General features: G+C 39.7%; 1 protein-coding gene across 14 annotated transcripts in view; it reads right to left on the bottom strand.

The window, feature by feature from the left end:
* ANKS1B (ankyrin repeat and sterile alpha motif domain containing 1B) overlaps nt 1–25,552 on the bottom strand; it is a 319,748-nt gene that overhangs the window by 153,197 nt on the left and 140,999 nt on the right. For 8 of the 14 annotated variants that reach the window (XM_083698562.1, XM_083698555.1, XM_083698567.1 and 5 more), the window contains one exon: nt 14,000–14,106. In XM_083698562.1, coding sequence (XP_083554688.1) covers nt 14,000–14,106 — 107 coding nt within the window. Of the gene's footprint in view, nt 1–5,287; nt 5,487–13,999; nt 14,804–25,552 lie in introns of those variants that run through there. The other 6 variants (XM_083698563.1, XM_083698564.1, XM_083698565.1 and 3 more) reach the window with 4 other exon arrangements.

The following is a 25,552-nucleotide window of genomic DNA, read 5'->3' as shown; positions in this document are numbered from 1 at the left end:
CACAGAGCCTAGGACTTGCCGATCAGAAGGTTGGCGGTTTGAATCCCCGTGACGGGGTGAGCTCCCGTTGCTCGGTCCCTGCTCCTGCCAACCTAGCAGTTCGAAAGCACATCAAAGTGCAAGTAGATAAATAGGTACCGCTCCAGCGGGAAGGTAAGCGGCGTTTCTGTGAGCTGCTCTGGTTCACCAGAAGTGGCTTAGTCATGCTGGCCACATGACCTGGAAGCTGTACGCCGGCTCCCTCGGCCAATAAAGCAAGATGAGCGCTGCAACCCCAGAGTCGGTCACAACTGGACCTAATGGTCAGGGGTCCCTTTACCTTTAATATCACATGCACACCTGCAGCAGGGGCTGTTGCCCCGACCCCAGTTGAACCATAAACCCCTGATTTATATATTTCATTTTAAAAATTAGCAAATTTCTAGCATTTGTCGAATCTGAGATATGAGGCAAAATGTACAAGCACTATTTTTCTCATTTGTTCTGTGAAAAACTAGCCTGCTCTTACCTTTCAGTGTTTCAGCCAAGGAATGAAGTCATCGCAATGACTGACATTTAGGAAATCCAATATAGTCAGTTAGACAAAGAGAAGGTTAGAGTAAAGCACCTATTATCTAGATTCTTGGGTTGCTTTTAAGTCCTTTCCTGCTGTCTCCCTGGGTGAAGAAATTGCTGCCCCATAGCAAAACAACAACAACTAGGCACCCATAATTTGAGTGTACCTGTGATTAGGGAGTAGTGTATCAACTCAAAGACAAAAGATGGAAGCAAAGACAAGAACTCATTATATCTCATACAAAAAAATGTTATTTCCTTCCGAATTTGTAAATATTTTTCTTAAAAAACACTGTAAATGACAATATAAATAAAGTCAATCTTTCTTTTAAGTATATTGCAGAGGGCAGGACTGTGGCTGCGAGTGTGTGGGTTACACCAGCCCTGTAAAATCACCCAGTGTTGCTAGTTATGCTTATTTATGCATTTGCCATTCTCTGGGAAATATTTCTGTGGAATATCTACCTAACCTGCCTCGCAGGCTTGCTGTATGGATTCAACGAGGAGGAGGAGAAGAGCCATGTATGTCACCTTGAACTCCTTGGATAAAAGGTGGATAGAAATTAATTAACTAATTAATTAATTATAATATATTTATTTAATTATAATATATTTATTGCCCTTATTCTCTGCTTATAGTTTTGCTGCTTGGCTTCTGTGGGACTTGTGAGACCCTAAGTTCTTCTTATGTTCTTACGCTCTTAAGGCTCTCACATGTCAAAGGAAGAATCTATTCCTTAACACGTCCATCCAAAGCAGATGATTAATTTGTGTCCCACATGTTATTAATCTCTGTCCCTCATGTTATTACAGACTAATTAAGCTTGTTCATACTTGTTAATTATTCTGGAAAATGTATTAGGGGGTTTCAAAAGTGATTTAATTAAGTCTAATACTCAAAAAAAAGGCAGAAAAAGAGAACGTTATTAGTTGGTGGAGTCATGTCACTTTGTTAATTTCCCTCCCTGCCCTTTAGTCTCTCTTTGGTGAAAGAGCCCCAGCAGAGATTTAAAATCACAAAATATGCAGCAATGCAAAGCATGGAAATATAGGCGGTTAAAACTTTAAAATACCCCCTTCTAAGCTGCTTCCAAAGCTCCCCTCGTTCCTTAGCACAGAAAGAGACTAGTAGGTTAAAATGGTTTACTTATAAACTCTTCAAAGGTCAGATTTATGTGCTTTTCCATAAAACAGCAAAAAAAAAAAAGACAGGCAGCAAAACCTAGATTCATTTCAAAGTGGTAAATGCTTCTATATTATTTGTATAGAAACACAAAGATGGCTTGCTAAAGCAATGTGGTCCAATCTTGGAGCATCTGGCTTAGATAGACTTACTGGTTGGGTCCACATGGTAGAAGGAGAATGAGAGAATAAAGAGTTTGGTAGCCCTTCCTCTCAAGGTGAGGGTGTGTGACCTAGCTAAGCCTGGCAGGACAGCTTACTCTATGGTCTTAACCCCTTCATGCATTAATTAGAGTTAAACATGTTGGTTTTTAAGAGGCTGGATATGTTGCCTCCTCACACAAACACCTTATTCTACATTGTCACTCATTGAGAACTACCTTTGTACCACACACATAAACCCTTGAGGCTTTGAGGGATGGAGTAGTATGGGATGGGTGTGATCCTCTGACAACAAGTATATGCAGGGGAGGGGGCAAATAGGGATTGCTTCAGTTCAGGGCTACAGGGAACCCATGTGGTCCTCTGCTCCTTCTCTTTCTCACCAGCACCATGCAGTTCAGCCTTCTGCTGCCCTCCTTCTGCAACTGCTATCGCTGCTGAGCAGAGCACTGGTTTGTTCAAACAGCCATCCCAGTATTGTGTGGTGTGCAAAGGAAAGCCAGCTAGCTGGGTTGTATGTCGAGCAGATACACTGCAATGTCTCCCTTTCCCACTCTGGCAAATATGCACATGCAACAATACTTTTTCATAAGTGGAGCATAGGAAGATTTCCAGTTCCTAACAACTAGACATCTTTTCCTACTTTTGCTCCTTTCTTAATTCATTCTTGCTACTACAGAAAGTGGCAGCAGCAGTCCTATGCCCCCACAATGGCTCTTTATTTGGTTGATATATAGCATCCTCCCATTTTGGGGGGGGGGGGGAAATGGTTGCCCCTCTGCAGCAATGCAGCTTCATACAGCCTCCAGAAGAAAATACAGTGAAAGTGAGCACCATATTTTTCCGTGTATAACATGCCCCTGTGTATTTTTGGGGACTCCTAATTAAGAAAATGGGGGGAGATTGCCCAGCGTTCTTGCGCTTGTTTTGAGGGGGAATGGCTGGTAATCACCCACCCACCTGGCCTACACTGCTACTAGCACACGGGGCCAAAGCCACCCATTGTCTCTCCCCAACCCTGCAGAAACTGCCAATCGCCCGCCCAATTGCCGCAGCAACAGCAAATTAACACCAGCTCTTGCCGCAGCAACCAATAACATGCCCAATCACTGCTGACAATCTCCAGCTCGTGGCAGCAACCAATCCCATGTACCCCCTATACACTATCCATGTATAAGATGACCCCCAATCTTAAACATATTTAAAAAATTAAAAAACCTTGTCTTATGCACGGAAAAGTATGGTAAATGGTAAGGCTTACATTAATACCACTCTTCTTCTCGTGCAGTGATTTACAGTAGATATGCGTGCAAACAGTCCTAAATTTATCCATGTATCCTTTCCTTAAAACACCTTTGACAAATCTGACCCTGAAGATTCACTTTGTAATTATCAAAATACATTTTTATCTGCCTCATATAAATTCTTTGTCCCTGAGATCCCAATAGTCTTCATTAACATTTACGGCATTTTTTGATCTTCCTACTTCATTCTTTGTGATGAAAACTCAAAATAGAACCCATAGATCCACTGAAGAGAACATGGAGAAAGTTCTATGTACAGCTATTGCCACTGGTAGTTGAAAGGATCCTATGGCATTTCAGAACAACCCCCTTGTCCATTTTTTTTTGTTTGAACTCTGCCAGATGACATACTTCTCTTTCTATTCCTTTTAACCTTGAAATACATTTAAGAACTTTTCCCATTTCCTTTTATATCAACACATTTTATTATACTTTTTGCATTTTTATTCTCTCATGCTTCTTGATGTTCTTACACTATTTTTTGTTCCCTTTCATGCTGTACAGTCAGTCCTCCTCGCCAATTTAGTTTATTTTTCACTTCCACCTCTTCAAATAATTCTCAGCTGGTCCTGAAATGAACTGCCTTCTCCCCTTCAAAATTCACAGGTGGTGAAATTGAGGGACATTTGATCACTAGTGGGGGACCATTTTGAAAGCTTTCAGGGGTAAAAGGTAAAAGACCCCTGGACGGTTAAGTCCAGTCAAAGGCAATTATGGGGTTGCAGCACTCATCTCACTTTCAGGCCAAGGGAGCCTCCGTTTGTCTACAGACAGCTTTCTGGGTCATGTGGCCAGCATCACTAAACAGTTTCTGGCGCAACAGAACACCGTGACTGTTATGTACTGAAGTTCTCACCCTGGGCCAGCAGGGGGATACTGTAGATAGTTATGCAAATGAAGGATCGAAAGTGACGTTCAGTGATTGGATAGTTTTAGAAAGTTGCAACAGTTACGATTGTTCTGGAGCTCTATATAAGCAGGCTGACTGAGCTCCTCAGTTCAGTTCTGTTCCAGCTTACAAATAAAGAGCTGCTTTGGAAGAATCGCTGTGTCGTCTGATATGTTCGCCCACAACTTAACAGTGACGGAAACCAGAGCACACAGAAACTCTGTTTACCTTTCCACCGCAGCAGTATCTATTTATCTACTTGCACTGGCGTGCTTTTGAACTGCTAGGTTGGCAGGCGCTGGGACAGAGCAACAGGAGCTCACCCCACTGTGGGGATTCAAACCGCCAACCTTCTGATCGGCAAGCCCAAGAGGCTCTGTGGTTTAGATCAGAGCACCACCCGCTGTGTACTTGCACTGGGTGGGGCAAGCAGCAGCAGTTTCTCCTTTATGTTTCACCATAACGTTTACTTTTTCCACCACATGAGTCAGCAATGGCATAACTCCTCTCAGCGGTCAGCAAACACCATCCACAAATGTCCCTGGAATGATATTGTGTCATGAGTCGTGATGTAGTATTATTTCAGAGGCATTTGGGGAGGAGGGGAGGATGAATTCCTGCCACTGAGGGGAACTTCATCACCACAACTACAAGGCAGCAGCAAAAATAAGTGATGGCATGGAAGAGCGAACAGAAAGAAACTCCTTGCTTTCTACCAGTGGCAAGTGCCGCTCCCAACACTTTTTGAACATTATTGCTGTCCCCAAAGTCTCCTGTCCCAGTTACAAGTTGTAAAACTTTCAGTTCAGCTTTAATTCCCATTATAATCATCTAGGTTATCTCATATGTACCATAACCACTCAGTTCTGCATTCTCAAAGAGCTTCTTCAACACCAACACCCACCACTCACCACCATAGTATATAGCAAATCATTTTGAAACTGAAGTAAGATAACCTTCAAAAGCAGATATATTGGTAGAATGTTTTCTGTTCAAATAAACGACAAGTAAAAAAATCCCTCTAGGCATGTCCAAGTCCATGGATGTTGCTAAATAAACAATTTGAATCAAAGCACTTGCAATTTTATCAAGATATAGCCCAGTGCTATGACTTTGCCTTAGTTTCATAAACTTATTTTTACATACTTGTTATTAATCTGTACACATTTGTATATTATGTACAACATATAATTACCCATAATCAGGTCCCCCCTGATAGTTTCAGCCTAATTGTACTCAGATAATCAATTTTCCATTATTTGACCTGAGGTTGTCTTAAGTTGCAAGAATTCTTCATCACCTCCTCTTATTATTGTAAGAAAAGTCTTTCAATAGCACAGGCACTGTCAAACATCTCTGAGAGCTGGTTCACGGACAGCCTTCACTGTGTCTGTGCCCCTAGTCTATTGAAACTCCAAATATTGTAATTCATTTGGCTCTCTCTTTTCACCACACAGCTAACACTTTTTTATTCTGACAAGCACTTCACTTTGGGAATGTGCTTTTTGTACTGCAGCAAACACTTATTTCATTTAGTTTTCCTGCTCTTGTTTTCATTTTGCCTGCTACATTTTTTTCAATATGCTGGTTTTATTGGTTCATATGTTTTTAATCATCCTGAAAGATGCAAATGCACTGAAAGGACAGGATATAATTTCCAAATAAATAAATAAATAAAATAAAATAAAATGATCTTACCTAGCCACTCAGTATGAGGGGGGAAAAATCTAATACTCTTCAACATCTGCAAGAACTGTACATTGTTAATCTATTGGTTCGGAAGACTTGTGGGACCACTGTTTACCTCTCCTTTGTGAAAATTTTCCATTTATACTGATCATGTGTTTTCTGTTTCCAGTTTCCCAACTCTGTCCACTTGTGCCAAGACTGCTAGACTTGTTTAGTGACAAATGCCAGTTGTCATACATTTGATGAAGTAAGCTGTAGAACACGAAAGATTATATTACAATACACTGGTGAGTACTGAGGGTGCCATGGGGCTCTCTGTTGCTTGACTTTACTTTTCTCTATTGTAAAAAGTTTGAAAATGCAAGACCATACTCTCACTCCATCTGCATGCTTCTTGGTGGTGTTAAATATTTAAAATTGCTTAGGCCTGATTTCCCTTCGGGAAAGCCAGTCTAACTTTTCCTACGTGCATTGGTTAAATATGAATAATATTTTGCCCATCTTAGAATAGAAATTAAGATCACATCATCTAACATTCTGGGGAACTGGGGCTTATAATAGGGCCTTCTCAGTGGTGACACCTCAGCTGTGGAATACCCTCCTCCCCAGTATTAGGCTACTACCAACGCTAGCCGGTTTTCAGCATTTGCTGAAAATATTCCTCTTCTGCCTCTATCTGAACATCCATGGGGATGTTTACTTAATTGGAACAGTTATGGGACCGGTTTTGTTGAACTGTACCGTGTGTGTGTGTGTGTGTGTGTGTGTGTGTAATTGTTTCTGTGATTTCATGTATTTGTATGATATGGTGTGAGACACCCCCCCCCCAAATAATTCTACAATGATGGAGAGAGGGGTACATTTGATAAGTAAATAGAAAAATAAATAAATAAGATAAAAGGGCAGTACCAGTAGTTTCCTGGTTTGCTGGTAACAGTTTTTAAAAACACTGATCTTACAGTTACATTGACCAGTCATATGGTATGAGGTTCATTTCGATGACAAGTTATATATATTTATCAGTAGGTCTGCAGTTCATAGTCTAGTTTCTTAAGAATGTTTGGATAAATCTAATCTAGTTTTGATGAACCCTCAGCATATGAATGGTAAATTAATACAATATACTAATATACCTCTTGGTTTAGAAATGGAATTTTTGGAAATACAATTTTAGATAAATTAGTACTACTTGATTATCTCATCTATGATAAATGAGTGATTAATGAATGAAAGAAAAATTAAGAACAATGACTGAAGCTACCAGGGAAAAGGAAGCATCAGAATGCCATATCACAAGCAGAAGAAGATGTTGGCCCTACCACTGTTTTGTCTTTCAGAACACCAGTTAACATTTTCAGGATCTGTGTCATAAGGGAAAAGCAAGTGTGAGATAAACTCCTACATAAATGTCACTCCAGATATTTATTTTATCCCTCCCTTTGGAGGAATGGTTTAGCACATGTCATGTTTTCCCTAGACGTTTCAGACATTATTTTACAATGATCCATTTTGAATACATGGCCATGTGCTTATTTCATCTAAACCAAGCTGTGATTTGGCTTACTGCGATATGACCAATATATACGTTAAAACAGAGCCCTAGCTTTCTGTGAATGCCCAGTGCATGGCAGTACTCTCAGCACAGCAGTGCTATACCCAGAAGCAGCAGTACAAGAAGGCACAGGAACAGGAATGTTACACAGCAGACCTATGTGGTGGGCAATGACATAGGGGGATATATACTTATTCAGACCAAAACAAAAATGTTCCTAATTCACCTTCAAGACTGATCTTGAACTATCAATCATATAACTTTGACACATGCTTTTTATTCTTTAAACAAGGGGTTCGGGAATCTCAGGATCAGGTGATGAATGAAGACCCACAGGATACTCTCCAGACCAAATGGCCTTGCCTCCCTGCACCATAGCATATTTGATTATTCTGGCTGGCTGAAATGCATCCTTGAACAGTGATAGTGCCTCTTTCTTGCTGGATAGAGGTTGGAAGTGTGTGTGTGTGTGTGTACACCTGTTACGTTTGTGTGGATGTGTTACTTTGTTGCTTTGCCCATCTGTTGCTCTGCCCACTCTTGTCTCTGGTCCCACCCACCATTGGCATGCCACCCTCTAGGTTGAAAAATATTCCCACCACCACCATAAACAAACTGACCCACATCAGACCAGGCATACTGATGAATATATGCCAATTAGACAACCATTAACCAGCAACTGACAAACTGTATTAGTCTTCCTGACAAATTGCATTAGACATCCTGTTTCAAATTCTCTTGCTGTCTTGAGAAATGTGATATCTTAGACTGAGCTTTCCTGTGCAACTTCTTCATTAGCCAAAAAACATGCCCTGACTTGATTTATTTTTGACAAGCCCCAACTCAGCACCAGCAATGTGATAACAGCCCTCATCTATAGGCACAAATAACCAGACTGCATTTTGCAACTCATGTTTGTAAAATGGGCTAGATGAGTGTCCTGGGGCTAGTTTAATATGGTGCAGGAAAATGTGTGGCCAGCAAGCAAAACAACAACAACAACAACCGAAAACATAAACAACAAATTTTAAAATGAAACATTTTTATATAAATGTGTTTGTGTGCATTCAGTCATAAGAGCTTTCTGCTCCTCAGTCTAGTGTTGGACAAATACTGACAAAGTGTAGAAAAAGCACAGGTCTCGAGGTTTTAATCTGTATACATAAATAAACTCAAAGTTTCACAAACAGTAATGGAAGGCATGAAATGGTACATCCTCATTTTTCTTACCACAGGAAACTATTTGGGCATTCATAGTTCACATAACAATCAATGTGCTGAAGGAGAAATGGAATTTTTCCAGATCCAAATTCAGCATGCTGCTGGAAAATAAATATATACTCACAACATAACTTCACTTTTGAAGAACAATATTCAAAACAATATTTTGAAGAACAATAACCAACACCTGTGCATTTATTGCACTGGCTATGCTGAAAGACCCTTGTAATACTACTGATTTTCAGAAAATTCCAGTGATACTTATATCTGGGCATTATTTTAATAATAGGCTATTTTGTATGAGAAACTGTAGTCTACATGAACATGTTGGGTATTCATATTATGATTTCGTCTGTTAGTCACTTGTTACCCAAATGGCTTACAATATTGTATAAAACAAAAATAGATTATACCATAAAACAAAAAGAAGAAGAAGAAACAAATCCCATTGCACAGTAATAACAATCTATGTCACCTTAGTCTATCAAAAGCACAGGGGGGGGGGGGGAATCAATAATTACCTGGCACTGAAAAAATGCCAACGATGGCACCAGGCAAACCTTGCTGGGGAGTGCATTCCACAGTTGGGGAGCCACAAATAAAAATGCCCTCTTCCCTTGTCTCCATCCTCCAAGCCTCCTTTAAAAGGGGAGCTGGAAAATCAGGGGTCTGGGCAGATGTATATTGGGAAAGGCACTCAAGAAGATATTGGAATTCTGAGTGTTAGAAGAAAACAAAGATGGGACTGGTTAGTCTGATCAAATGAGTAAACCTAGACTTAATGGGAAGGGGAGATTTCAATCAGAGAGCATTTCAACGTCCAGATAAGCAACAGAGTATCCTGTTCTATGAGCTCAAGACTCACAGAAGAAGCCCAGTAGTGCCCCCTAAAGTATTCAAGGTAGGAATTCAAGCCCCCAAAATCATCTGCAGGACTTTGGAGAGCTCCCAGGTTACTACTATGGTAGCTCTGTGAGCTGTTGTCTTGGCAGTAAGACCTGGATGGCTGTTAAGGGGCCCTCACCTTATTTTGCAGCTGGGAGCCCAATTCTCCTTCCATGTTCTGCACTTAGCTTTCCAATGCTGTAGTAGTGACTATCTAAAGTGGGGGTAAGAATTGACCCCATTGGGCTCATTCCTTACATCTAGTTCTCTTCTGCAACAAAACAACATATGATGTCTAACATCTTAAAGTCTATATATTATTACAGTGGTACCTCTGGTTACGAACTTAATTCATTCTGGAGGTCCGTTCTTAACCTGAAACCGTTCTTAACCTGAGGTACCACTTTAGCTAATGGGGCCTGCTGCTGCCGCACGATTTCTTTTCTCATCCTGAGGTAAAGTTCTTAACCCGAGATACTACTTCCGGGTTAGCAGAGTCTGTAACCTGAATCGTTTGTAACCTGAAGTGTTTGTAACCCAAGGTACCACTGTATAACATAAGCAGGTCTTTTTTCAGCTGGAGCTCACAGGAACTCAGTTCTGGCACCCCTCAGCTGGGCGCCATTGCGATTATAAGAGCAAGGGAGGTTTTCGTGGTCAGTTCCAGCACCTCTTTTTCTAGAAAAACAGCACTGAACATAAGCATTTGTGGACTAGGACCTATTCCATCAGATACCTGAAGGGTTTTTATTCTATTTTTTATTCTATAGGGGAAGGTGTGGCTTGCCAACCTGGCAAGATAGCCCATCTAGGAGAAGGAATCAAACTCTGATCCAGAACCTCCATTGCCTTGTGGCTATACTCATCCATGAGAAAGGCTCTCGGAACAAACCCTGAAGAATAATCCATGCCTGCTGCCTTGTGGGACATCTTTGAGAGAAGAAAAGGCTAAAGAGTAAACCCTACACAAATCTGGAGAGGAGTCCCTAAGACAGTTTTATGGCACCTTGCACGCCTCCTTCCAGCAACTCCTGCAGCCAAGCTAGTGCCCAATGTATTGCTCTGCTTTCCTTTGGACCACATCAGTGAGGCCAAGAGGGGGGTCATGTTGTCTGGGCAGCTGAGGACCTCCATATACACTGCCCAGGTGTGCGCCCCGGAGAGATCACTTCAGTGCTGCTAATGCTGCAAAAACAATGCGGGAGGCAGCAGTTATGAATTACCAATCACTGCAGCCACAGGAGGCACTGTGTTTGTCCAGCGGTTTGACTTCATCTCCAGAGGTGAACTCGATTGTCTCTCAAGACAGACGGATGCCAACAAAACATTTTATTCTATACATGGGCATACAGCCTTCCCTTCATACCCCAAATAACCACTGTAGGGAGAGATGGGGCTTCTTTTAAGACACTCCCACAAATATTGACTAAAGGGGCAAAGAAACAGACCTTTATAAGTTTCAGTCTGCCTTTTCTAAGGTTATTTCGGAATTCTGTTTTTTTTATTATTTAAGTCTGATATCCTGACTATGACTGTTAGTTCTTGACACCTCTCTAAAATGACATCAAGTCTGTTAATGTGGTTTTCCAAATCCATCAAGTGTTGGCTCATTCTAAATTTTTGCTTAGTTGTTTTTCTACTGAAAACAAATGTTATCCCAATTCCAGTGCAAAGCTGTAATCAAATATATTTAAATATCAATCATCCAGTTTTTTAATTCAAGTTTGCTCTGATCAGATCTCTTACAGTACTTTCCTGAGTGTGCATAAAGGTTATACTGGGAACAGAAGAGTTAAAAATCTTTGGAAAAAAATTATGCCCATTAGTTCATTAGGTTTCCTAAGTGCTTAGGCCAGACGGGATGCTATAATTTGCAATTAGCTGAAGTACCCTAATTGCAAGGATATAACTCTTCCACTGTCTTAGAAGTCAGTTAAATAGCACACTAATCATTGCTTTGCATTGTCTTTGATGTCATCATTGTCCTTTCAGCAAGTGCACACTATTCCATTATCCAACTTTTACTTTCAAAGGATACAACTTACTCTGTGACAGATTACTGGTGGTACTATAAATGGATCTACTGAAGCATAGCCATCTCATCTAGTGACTTGTTTTCTACATTCTGAAATTCAACTTAGGTAGAGCCATCAACAGGTTGCCTATGATGCTTTGTGCATCAACATTTTAGGATTACAGAATTTCATTCACTATAGGCAAAAATATTCTAAAAATATAACATGTTTGGAAGCAAGACATAGCTTGCATACTGCATGTGTAAACAATGACAGAAAAATAATGAAAATAAATTGAAAAATGTAAGTAAACAAACAGAGGTTGTTTTTCTTCATTCTATGTACATAATCTGCTAACAATATCTCTAAAGAATTTATATGGTATTTAAATGCTTACTTTTCTTACCAAAGGAGTATAAACCCAAGGGCTATTCTACTATTCTAATGAATGCTTTATCAAGTTTGCTTTTTATTTGAGAAAAAACATTAGACTTTATGTGATTTTAATGAATATAGCACTGTTGTTGAGAGCTGCCTTAACATATTTCCTCATATACTGAAAATTCTATCACCATTAACTATACATATTCCTCCATGAAGTATCTAGTAAGACATACCGGTACATTACTACTTAATTCTAAAAAGGTGTGTGATGGTGTTGCTTAGGCAACAAGAAAACAAATAAGCATCAAAGTGTATTTCTAGAAAAACAAAATGGGAAGTATGATAAAGAAGGAACAAAAATGTCAAATTAATAGTGCCTGTCCTGATATAACAATTCAAAACTTGGAATTAAAATTGATAATGGGGTTGAATATTCCATTGATGAAATAAGCATTCACAAAACAAAATCAGGCAGCAGTTCTATAACCCACTTCCTTTCTAATATGTCCCACTGAACTAAATGGAGCCTTCTTCTTGGTAGACATGTACAGGTCTGAACTATAAAAAATGTTCAGTGGATAAGCAATTATTTAATGCTAGAAAATAACAAAATATATATTTTTTACCTTAACCAAGTTTATTCTTTCTCAGCAGACTAGCACCTTTTCAGTATTTTGAATGTATATGCTATTTGGTCTCTCTAGCATTAATAATCATTGGTTACACTGTGCATTTTTTAGTATGCTAGGAACTTATGATATGCAACTGCAGTGTATATACGTCACTTAAAATTGTTAGATTTGAAGATGGGATATCGGTTAATCTTTTCAAAGTATCCAAGATAATAATGTAACAGCAGTATAACATGGCTATGAATAACATGGCATATTTTATCACTTATGATTACTTTTACTTTCTTCCTTACTGGTTGTATAATAATTTAACTGATTATAAGAACCTAACATTTCATCCATATGTGTGCTAATTTAACACCTTGTTGTACAAGTAGCTATACACTACTGCAACAATTGTATATTGATCTTACAATACAAAGGTGGGGAAAGAATCCATGTAATCCTTGAATTACCTTGGACATTTAATGCTTAAATCATAAATGGAAATATCTGTATAGGTATATCACAGGGCCTGATCTAGAGCCATTGATAGTTGATCTGCATAAAATTAGATTCTTATACTCAATCCAGTGTGCAAAATCTTATCGTATGAAGAAATTGGATTAATATAGCCTAGAAGTTAGGAGTTGGTAATATTTCACATAGATATATTTTTCAAATGCTTTAGAACCACCTTGTAATCTAATTTAAATATTTTCTAAATTCTTAGTTTAACATAAAGGTTTTTCACATGTTTAAGAAAATCACCATTGTGCATTGACACAAAACTATGCATTTCATATAGCGTATGCAAGTTTTCTATTATGGCAATAACACTGCAGCACATAAAAATCTGACTTCACAGAAAATATAGTGAAATGTGAACAACAGGTGTGGTGAGTGTTACTACATCTAGGAACTGGAAGGTGTATACAAAAGGGTAGGCTATTGCCTTAACAACTAAGTTACCTTTCTTCCTGTCCATGGTCATATTTGTGAAGGCTTTCATAGCTTAAAGCACTACACAAAATAGGGACACTGCATACCAAAGAAATCTGTCTTATCCATCTCTGTTAACTCTTTAATAGTTAAATGTAGGTGGGTTATAGGTTTACATTTAAAGGAACAGCCATTCATTTCTATGCACTAGGGATATAGTTCTTTTTTTAAAGCTCAACATACAGTAGTACTTTTGAACATTTAGAATTGAATATGGAGATTATTTTTTTACATAATTACAATATTAACTAGGGTAATCTGTTCCCTACCGATACACTTGTCCTCATAGAAAGAAAAACTGATTCCACACCCCCTCAGGGGTAGCCCAGATGTATCACGCTTTTACTTTCTTTAAAAATGCTTTGGAATGAAATATGAACCAAGCAGAACTGTGGCTCCCAAATCCGTTGCTCGTACTGGTAGGCAGATAGGATTATGCAAATGCACACTGCATAACACAAAACAGATTCCCTTCTATGCTGTATAAGATTTCATGAGGCAAAGAACCACACATCAGTACACAATATTACACAGAGAAAATCACTTACCATAAACTGTACATTGTCAAATCCATTAGCCAGCAAGTGGTTCTCATACTGAGGTAGCCCAATATTTTCCAACCATTGTCCCACAGTCTGGACAGGGCATCTGGGTGCTGAAAGAGTTTGAGAAGGGAGGCGTTTAAGCAGGGAATATCCATCCACAGGATAATAACGATGGTCCTGGGCTGAGAGGTGGCATTGCCACATTGTGTTCCGAGAGAAATTGGTATCAAAGGAGCCCGCCAGCTTGTCAAATGAATGCTTCCAGCAAGAAAGAAAGTCAGAAGTAGCACATAGTTTCCAGGGCAAGCTATAGAATAAAATCTGCTCCTACCTCAACATTTCGTAGGTATTAATCTCTACTACAGACCAGTACGTCATGCAGTGGAGGGGAAAAGGCATATCAAACTGTCAGCTGAGCTGTTTTCTGTTATATGTGATTGTCGGAATACTCCACCATGAGCAATGCACTGCTAGCAGCAAGAAATCTTTTATCAAATACTCCTACATTCATCAGTATGCAGCTCCATGCTCCTTGCTCCCCCTCGCTCGCTCCCCTTCATTACACAGCCTAGGCTACACCTCGCATTTTCAATAATAGCCATCAGATAAGGCAGATTTTTTGTCTGTAAGCTGTAAGCTTGCTACTGCTGCTTCCACCTACACACCCATCCAAGCATCAATCTTGAATGATGAGAGCAGTCAAAACAAATGCAGAAAATAGCAGGTCATCAGAGGCAAGCTAAAACGCTAAAATCTGAATAGAACCTTTCTACCAGTGATGCGTTACAGAGATCTGCCTGTTGTAGATTTTTTACGTTTCAGAAGACATCAGGAGACGCAAAGCATTAGCTGTAGCCTATTGCATGCTTTACTACTTGCTTCCTTTTTTTTTAGACTGCACTGAGCTTTGCTCTGCTCACACAGTGTGCTCTAAACCACTGCTCCTATTAATTCTTTTCAATCAGCTCATAATGAATGAAGTGTTGCATGTTTTCTTGTTAAAACTGAGTAACATAAATTGAACACCACCATTTCAGTCAAAATAATTATTTCTTCATCTTCTAAATTTTTCAAGCATAAAATACTACCAGACTTGTCTGCAAAGCTTCATTATAATCTGTTTAAAATTCAGTCTGAAAAAGGTAATCAATTCATGTTAACACTTAAATGATTTTTTTACTATGTAAAATATCATATTCCTTTTCAAAAGAGGAACTGTCTGAATGAGAAAAGAATATATAAACATGATAAATTTTAAGAAGACTGAATGTTCAGTATTTCTAAATTTACCAATATAGCTGATACTCTGGGAACTATAACAATAATTCATTCATAAACTTTGTTTTTCCACCTTAAATGCCATGTTTAATCACAGGGATAACAGTTTATTTATAGGAACTTTCTAAATATACATGAAATATGGTGGGTAAGGAATTCACATCTGGTCAAAAATATATTTGTTAGAAGCTTTTACAAATACATTATTTCTAGGTGTGTACTGCTGCAAATTAGTGCCTACATAAAAAATCCCTTTATTGTTCATAACCAAAACATTACACACCCAGCACATGAGTGAATCAGAAAGCACAACACATTATGACTCATTTCTAGTGCAACTGAAGTCAGAGGGAAGTATCTAGGTGACTTCAAAATATCTTATTCAGCTCTAATAACCTATGTACTACTGAATGGGCAACGAAGCATTACTGAACTGGAAAATATTTATTGAAGACTTCAAACAAATAGTACTCTGTTTTGTTGCTGATATTTATGAAGGTAAATTCATCCATTCAGAGCCACCAGGAATCTAAGAAACAGTTTCACAGTATTTTGAGAATTGAGGAAGCAGATTAAAGATTTTCAGCCAATCTTATGCACACTTATTCAAAAGTAGGTCTAGCAAATAAAACAGGATTTACCTCCTAGTAAGAGCCTGAATGTATGCAGAGTTAGATTCACCCAAGTCCATGGATTTCAATTAGCTCTGCAAAGGATTGTGGGGCCTCATCATTGGAAATAAATGTTTAATGTAATATTTAATGTAAACTGCAACACACGTTAAAGAAAAAGCTCTTGGGTATGATTTTCCTTCCAGTTTTAATTACCTGCCACAATCTCTTTAAAAAGGGAATTAGCATTTCATTGACTTACAGATTTTGATTATTTTTAATTATTATTTTATGATTTGGTACCATGCCCTCCTGCGACTAGAAATAGAGGATAAAATTCAATTTGTTCAATGTCACAGATATAGAAACATGGAATTGTAAGACCATACACAATTCTGAAATGCATCCAGCTTAAACACGAACATGCACACTTTATCAAAATGGCAGGCAGGGTTCCCCTACATTCATAAGATGGGTAATATATATGTGTCTATGCTCTGAATAAACAGACAGTGCAACTAAACGAGGCTGTAGAGTGTCACATGCAGAAAAAAGAATTCAAGGAACTTATAGGGAAGCAATTAACGCAAAGGTGTGCAATTTGTAAGACATCAAGCCATATGCAGTCCATTAAGTTAAGTATAGTGGCCAGAAGTGCTCAACATGACCTTTGTTTGCAGACCCAAGGAGAAAGCAAAACCTGGAGATTTACCAAGTGCCTAGGGCTGCCATGCATGGCAGGTGTGCTTTGTTTGGCTTGGTAGCTCTGGCATTCAATACCAATAGGGCCAAGAGCACAGAAGGAGACTAACCAGGGACACTGAGATTAAAGGAATAGTACCATGACTGATGGGTAAGTAAACAAATAGATTCTTCAAGCTGCACCTTCAATTGAGCTTAGAAATGAACCAGAACCTCATATAGGTGTACAGTGGTACCTTGGGTTAAGAACTTAATTCATTCTGGAGGTCTGTTCTTAACCTGAAACTGTTCTTAACCTGAGGTACCACTTTAGCTAAGAGGGCTTCCTGCTGCCGCCGCACCACCAGAGCACGATTTCTGTTCGCATCCTGAAGCAAAGTTCTTAACCTGAGGTACTATTTTTGGGTTAGCAGAGTCTGTAACCTGAAGCATCAGTAACCTGAAGCGTCTGTAACCCCAGGTACCACTGTAATAGCAACAGAGGCATATTTTCATAAAGCTGGTTCCTGCTAAAATTCTAACTGCTGCATTATGGGCTACATGAAATACTTTGCAAAGGCAGTTCCATGTAAAGTCTTTGCTTTGATGTAACTTTGAAACTCCCAGCCATTTAAGACAACTAACTGCAGGAGTTATCATGGCAAGTTCTCTCTTCACTAAGAATAAGGTTGCCAAATCTTATGGAAATTTGCCAGAATCTGAACTTCCGACATGAGTTGGCATGCATCCAAATTTCAGGAATTTTTCGCCCAGACACTGTTTCCAAATGCTGTATTCTGGCTATGTCTGGGAAATTCCAGACATGTGGCAGCCCTAAGACATGCATAGTTGGCAATTAACCTGAGCTTGGCAAATGCACTCCTTTCATTTTACTACACAAAAACACCCCCAAGTTGCAAACAAATTTTATCAGGGCAAATGCAGCCCATTCTAAAGCAAACTGTGTTGTTAACCCATAATAGGTAGTCCTACTGACTAGAATCAGCTCTATCTTGTTTGGATTACACCTCCATTTAGTAATCCACACCCCGTTGTTTTTCTCACCTCTCCCTGCACTGAGGAGAGTAGGGGGTGGAAGCAAATCAACTGGTTTGCTTCCCAATATTCGTACAAGAAGAAATGGAGAGAGCAACATTCATTTCTAAGAAAGGAAAACAACAGGAACTGATGTGGGTGTGTTGAAAAACTTTTTGAAATTCATCATTCCTTCTCCATAACAGCATTTAATAGTAATTTTGATAAAGAACTTTCAAACATGATTTATATAGAAATAATGGAATAATTTTTTTGACAAATTCTGCATGTGGCATGGAAGAAGTCAAAAGAACTCTAGGAATAAAAGAAGCTGCCTTATAGTGAGCATCATAAGTTCGATCATCTTAGTTCTGTATTGCATACACCAGCTTTACCTCAACCTAGTGCCCTCCAAATATTTTGAACTACAGCTCCTATCAGCCCCAGTCAGCACAGCTGGGAGTTGTAGTCAAAACTCTAGGATGGCATCTGATTGGGGAAGGCAAGTCTACCACGACTAGTAGTTTCCAGGGTTTCATATAGGATTCACCTCCAGTCCTACCTAGAGATACGGGAGAGCGAACCTATGACCTTTATCATTCAAAGTATGTGCTCTACCACTAAGTTATGCAGTCCATCCAATAATACTCATGGCTTCACACCATCAAATGTAAAGTTTGTAATGTTCAGTCGTGTTGAAACTTGACTTTTTAGTTGTTCAAATTTAGTTTTCAACTTTGAAAGGCTGATGTCATTCCCTTTGTTTTCCCGTCTAACACAATAGTTGTTCTACATTTCTTTAAAACTATTCTTTCCAGACATTTGCATTGGCCCAGATTTGTCATCTTATATACAGCATGATGCAATTTTCACAGCTTTGTGTTTCATGTCAAATATATCAACACTTTTTTTAAGAAGTCAAAAACAATAGTGCAACCTGCCAATTGTTTCTAAAGCAACATATTTAATATAGGAAAAAATCTTCTACATAAAAATATTAGATGGCGATTGATGCTGGAGATAGGATTCCCTTTTACACTTATTTTTTTAAAATGCGATACAGTATATCTTTCAACTCAGAAGAAAGGGTGTCTTCTTTTGGAGATAATTGTTACAGTAGATGTTGCAGTAGATCTTACTTAAATAGGCAAGTAGTATGCTGTGGCTTTGCTGACTGACCATCTATGAGGTTGATGTTTTGTGATATGCCCCTACATTTACATTACATTTTTTTCTTTTATTTTTTTTAAAAAGTAAAATACAGGGAAGAAAATATAGATGTAGTAGAACATGAGAAGAAGAGTCTGGAGAATGGATTCTGCTACATGTTTCTTGTCTGTAACCAGAAATGGCGGGAGAGAATCAGAGCCCAGTGCAGTGTAGCTTCTAATATATGGTACCAACAGCTGCATCTTAAATGGTAAAAGAAATGTCATCTATGGGGCAATGCTGCATGTGGCATAAAGGACAGACCAAACGTGATCGATATGATAAGTGATTTAGTGACCCTTCACATCTATATGGTCCCTCAAACATCAATGAGGTTTTGTTTGTGTAAGCTGCCTGGCACTGATTTCCCCCCTATAATTGCTGTGAAACATACGGAAACACACTGAATCAGAACAGGAGGAGGTATAGCAGATAAAGAGAAAAGCTGTAATAAGGGCACGTCTTAGTCAGGCTTATTTAACACACACAAGGCTTTCCATATGGTGCTCTCCATGCCCCAATTCTCTGCATGCCCCAATTCTCTGCATGCTTGCAGGGCAGAATGGAGGAAATCCTGTTCTGTGCACTGCAGCTGCAATCCATGTATAAGAAAATTAGGCATTTGTCTCATTCCCCTCCTTCAGAAATGTTTTTGATACCTTCAAACTAGGGAGGTTTGAACGTGCAGCAACAATTTTCCCCTGCAAAGGGAGGGATGGACCGGTTAGGATGGAATGTGATAGATTCATGAACACTTACTGAGTTTTCTGAGTGGATTGAGCAGGTGATCCTGTTGAAGTCCTAGCTTCATTATGGAATGTTGAGACTCATAGGTCATTGATATGATTGCTCCTGAGGTCTCCCTGATGCTTCACTTGGTATTATGGGTAGCTGTGATTGATGAAATGGACTGGGTGGGGGTTATAGCATAAGTGGTGTAGTTCTTGCAGACAACTGAGCATGTGTTCAAGCTCATAACCAAGCCTACTACATGGCAGCATGGGCAGCAAAGAGCTCCTACTTTGCTGCCTCCATTGCATCCCCAAGAACCCATCCTGAAGAGTTGTTCCATGTGGACCAGAGGTTGGTTAACCAGGAGGGCAGACCTAGGGAAGTTTTTAATGTCTGATGCTGTTTTGTTTTTAATATTCAGTTGGAAGCCGCCCAGAGTGGCTGGGGAAACCCAGCCAGATGGGCGGGATATAAATAATAAATTATATTATTAGTAGTAGTAGTAGTAGTAGTAGTACTCCTTGGCCCTCTAGCATCTGTGTGATGGAGTTCTGCAGGATTTATCCCCTCCCTAGTGCTAGTTAACATTTATGTGAAGCCATTGGGAGCAGTCATTGGGAGTTTTAAAGCAAGGTGCCACTAGTATGCTGTTTACACATAGCTCTACTCCTCTATACCTTGGGAATCAGGAAAGGCTGTGAAAGCGCTGGGTAGCTGTCTCAATGCAGTGGTGGACTGGATAAGGGTCTATGTGTTGCTCATCTACTACCAAGCCAGGTTTAAGTTAGAAAGCCCTAAACAACTTCAGTCCAGGGTAACTTAGGGACCGCTTGAACTTACAGTTTGATTTCAAGATCATCTGCAGGAATAACATTGAGACTTGTTTCACAGCAACAAGAAACTACCGGTAATCCTTTAGTGCCATTGGCCCAGTCTTGTGGAAGTCTCTTTTGTTTCTACTGCTTTTTATGAATAATAGTGTGTGTGTGTGTGTGTGTGTGTGTGTGTGTGTAATAAACTGGGAATAGGCTTAATTAAGATCTGATAAGAGATATGCACCTGAGAAACAAAGATCAATACTAATTATGTACACTGAAGCTACTTTTAAATCTGAGAATTTTAACTTCAGCCTTCAGGCAAGAGGCTGATTCAGGATACACACCCACACCCAATGCCTAAGCCAAAGCATACCTACATCTGTAATTAATAAAATTGTGGCAATTTTCAATTCCAGAATGTTGTTGTGGCGATTCTTTACCTGTTGCCATGTCAGCCCTTCCCGTCCCCCAGGTTCACAAATGGATACTTCATAACTTTTGTTTTGCAAGCAAATGCAGTGGTAATAATAAACCATACAGCTAAACTTAGGGAAAACCTAAAACCTCCCACTTTCAAGCTGCATGGAAAGAGCAGAGAAATAGCCTAAAGGTATGTTGTTCAAGCCAAATCAATGAATTGTGAGAAACAGCGTGAACCTTTTAGACAAGCCTTTATAGCTAAAAATAATTTGGTTGCTTGCTTAGACATTGGCTGAACTAGTGGCAAAAAAGTGTAGCAAAATATCAAATTTTATGTGGTCTCTAGCAGAAGATTAAAACTTTTCTATTACACATGAAACACTTTTTTAAACAAAAGAATAGAAGATTTTTAGATTGGGTCTAAATGCTGACTACAAGGTTTCAAGATCCATCCTCATTCCACCTACAACTCCTGCTTTGTATAAGAGATCTTGCCCGATTAATTATTCTAAAGAACTTGAAAGCCTGCACACTATTTTGCGATATTTTACTTGATATAAGTATTGTCCAGCTATGGACTTCTAGGATTTTTCCCTACAGACCAACACAGCTGCCTTTTTTATGTACCTTGGAGAATACTAGCCATTCAGGGTGGTATCTGCAACACAAGGATAATTATTTTTTTACAAGGTGGAAAGGGATTTTCCATATTGAGAATCACATTTCCTCCTATCACTAGGCAATACTCCACAAGTTGGCTTGAATCAACTCTTTTACTTATTATAGCACACAAGATTTTTCTCAGGCTTTGATGATATAAAGACTGCCATGTTTTGCTGTGCATCTGCTTTCTGCTTAACCAGGAAGCTTGGTGTTTTGCTTAAGACCTGAAAAAGAGCTGAATAATAGAAAGATTTGATGTTTTCAAAAACTAGGCCATTGATTCTTCATCCCAGAATTCTACACGTAATCTGATACCTGCAAATACAAGAGATTACTTGAGTTTGCAATCTCCTTCTTCAGACGGAATGTAAATACGGTATTTACTTGAATCTAATGCTCATCTTTTTTGGCCAAATTACATTACAAAAATTAAGGTGTGCATTGGATTCAATTGCGCATTAGACTCAAGTATATACAGTACAAATCTAGTCTTCCTCTCCCCGTCCTTTATAAAAACTCTCCTGTCCCCAATCTCCTGCTTTGTGCAACTTGTTGCCTGATGTAGAATTCTGTAGAATTATTTAGGTATTCTTTTGTGACATTTTGGTTGGTCCTAATAAAGATATTCCCCAACTGTGAATTAATGGTGATGAAGTAGGCCATAGGACCATGTTTGCCCACTTGCTGGCAGGCCAGACTGACAACTATTTGAAGTCATGTTGGAGTAGGGGACTGCATGTAGACACAATCTGTGTGGTCAGTCCCCCCTCCCCCATATTTGAAAAGGATTACATAGACATCAGGTTTATATCAGTTAGACTCTTGTACACAAACTTTATCAAATGTGACACCCAATTCACGTACATTAGGCAAGATTCGGAAAACATGCCAGGGAGGAGAGTGCGAGCAATCCTGAACCCCCACTACATATAAAAATAAAATGGTGCTTCTGTTCAGGATTCCAACTATCAACACTCTTTCTCTCCCTCTTGTGCATGGATGGGACCTTTAAAAAAAAATATTTATATACTGCTACACCATAAAAAACCCAAAGCCATTTACAGCAGAAAAAACCCTAAAACCATACAATAAAAACTATATTTAAAAAAGTTAAAAACAGACCTCAATTAACCATAGTGGAATGATGCTTTATCAATTGCCTGCATAGACCTGGTGAAATAAAAAAGTTTAGAGCAGGCATTTAAAAGTTGCCACAGAAGATGCCTGCTAAATCTCCATTGGCAGTAAGGAGATACAGAGTTGCCCTGTGTGTCCTGGAAATTTGTGTATTATTGGCAGGTTAAACCTAGCACATATGTTTGTGTAATACTGGCAGTGGAGAAAAACATGTTCAATTGTTTCTATGTGCTCAGTTTCTTTTTGTTGTGAGTCGAGGACCCACCACCCACTTAGATATAAATAAGACACAAGGACACAAGTATTTTAGGTTAATGGGCTAAAAAAGGCCACAACTTTATTGGTTACAGCATGTGAGTGGTATTAGCTGGATCAAACAATCTATACATGACTCCACCCTGCACAGCGGGGAGTCATTTGAGGTTTAACAACCAGTGGGAGGAGCTTGTTGATGCAAATACAACTGGAAGCTTCCCCTGATGTCACCGGAGGTCATGCCATGGCCCTAGCCATCAGCAGGGCATTGGACAGGATCCACGACCGCCAGATTCCTTTAACGGAATACCCAACAAGGGGAGGGGTAGGTGATGGCCACAACCTGCCCTCCAACACACCACACATATTCCAATGAATTCCGACGAATTCAGGAAGCAGAATGAGAGCACGGCACTGCGGCGGCCATTCAAATGTGACTAAATCCCGCCCCCAAGCCAGCTGGAATAACTGATGCAGGGGGCCGAATACGCCCCCCTGCCAATGTGGGAACTGGCTTCCGCTCACAACTCCTCCCCTCTGGTAGAAGGAGAGGCTTTGTCAAAAGAGCCTCACCAACTGGAAGAATGACCAATAACACTCCTGCAAATGATCTCAGTGATCAAGCTAGGATATAAGGGTTCAGATGATCCCAGAGGGACCCTGGACCTAAGTTATTCAGGGCTTTGTAAAGTTAAACAAGAAACTTGAACCTGGCTCAGCAGTAGATGGGCAGCTATGTAAGGATCCACACTAGGACAATAAGCTCACCATTAGGATACCATGAAATAATAATCAAGTAATCTTACAACCAAAATAAATTTAGACAGTGTATAAAGCATCTCTTTGTGCTTGTATCCTCTCACCTGCCTCTCCTCCTCCAAAGACAGTGTTTCTTTCAGCTACAAGAAGACTCTTCCAGCCTACAGACTCCCAGCAACTTGTCAAAGTCTCTGAGCTTAAGGCCCCCGTCATCAGTCTACTTCACACAATCAACTTACCAGATTTGGTTCTTTTCCAAGTCAGCCCCCAAGGAATGTTGGGAATCTAATTCAATTGTAGTTTCTCTTCAACATTTCTTGCAGTAGTCTGGCATTCATTTCTCTCTAATGTCATCACTAAACGTTCAGTCAGAATCTAGTACTAATAGAAAGTCTGCCCTAAATCCTCTGCAGTTCACTAGGCTATAGTACTGAGAGGACAATCAGAAAAGAGATGTATTACTACTTTTTTGTTTTCTTGCTGGTACCTTGCTGACTTATTAGATGCTAATGCTTTTCTGGTCTGAACAAGGATAGTGTTGTGAGTTTGTGAGTAGGGGGAAAAGGGTGTATGCCAAGACCCTTCTAATGCCTAGGCCCCCTTCTAATTCTTGGAACAGCCAGGCTAGTTTCCTGCTAAAGTGATACCCTAGGTGATGAACAAAGAGAAGGGGCTCTGTGTGAAATGACAAATGGGTGGGGCCTCTCCTCCAACTCACAGACAGAAGGACAAATCCAAAGCTGAGAATAGAGTGTGGAGTGATGTAAACTAGAAGAAAAACAGCAAACTGGCAACTGAGACAGACAGAGTGATGTTTGATTTCTGTTTGAATCCAAGGCTGAGGCTATGGGGGAAGCAAGACCCTCTTGGGTTGTTAATGCTGTGAACCACTGCACTGTAGGCTCAGGATGTAAATACCTGGAAATAATCATTATGTCATGAAGACACTGCAGTCTCCACTGTTCCTCACTCCAAAGGAAACATGAACCCCTGGAATCTCACATGGCTCAGAGACTGGGTGGTGTGCAACAAGGCCAACAGTTCCAAACTTATCTGTGCACATTTACATTATTGCTTAGATACAGCCTCTAGGAAATAATCTCACTTCAGATTTTCTGTGCTTCAAAAGATTTCTATTTAAGGCCTAAGGATGAGAAATCTGCAATGATATTTCCGAGAAGCAGATGAACAATTAATTTCCCCTTCTCAATGTGTAACACAGCACACAGACTCCCAGTACTGCAAAGAGGATTCAGAATCATCACTTTAGAGCAGAGCTTTCCAAACTTTTCATGTTGGTGACACACTTTTTAGACATGCGTCATTTCGCGACACAGTACAGTAATTCAGTTTTATATAATTTCGCAACACAGTAATTCAGTTTTACATAATTTTGTGACACAGTAATTCAGTTTTACTAGCAAACTGGAGGTTAAACTAATCCCTTTCCACCCTTGGAAGGAGCGTGGGGAGCATTCGTGCGACACACCTACAAACTGCAGCTGATACACTAGCATGTCGCGACACACACTTTGAAAGGCTCTGCTTTAGAGTCTAGACCATCAACCCCCATGGGTGCTAATACAGTGGTACCTCGGGATGCGAACATGATCCGTTCCGGAGCACTGTTCGCATCCCAAACGGAATGCAAGACACGATGACGTGTCTGCGCCTGCGCGGATTGCGTTTCGCCGCTTCTATGCATGCGTGTGACGTCATTTTGAGCGTCTGCGCAAGCAATGAAACTCGAAAGTAATGTGCTCCATTACTTCCGGGTTGCCACAGAGTGCAACTCGAACACGCTCAACCTGAAGCACATTCAACTCGAGGTATGACTGTATATCAAGTTCACCACTAAACACATTTATCCATCAACCTTTGAAAATCCTGAAAGGAGGATAAGAGTTCCCAGGCCACACTCTCTTTCCTGGCCAAACGCCTCAACTGCCCTGCTTCAC

This window comes from Podarcis gaigeae (genome assembly GCF_964106915.1).
Source record: "Podarcis gaigeae genome assembly, chromosome: 10".
In the NCBI taxonomy this organism is placed as follows: Eukaryota; Metazoa; Chordata; class Lepidosauria; order Squamata; family Lacertidae; genus Podarcis; species Podarcis gaigeae.
The sequence above is the reverse complement of the archived record's forward strand: the minus strand, read 5'-3'. Positions and strand labels throughout refer to the sequence as shown.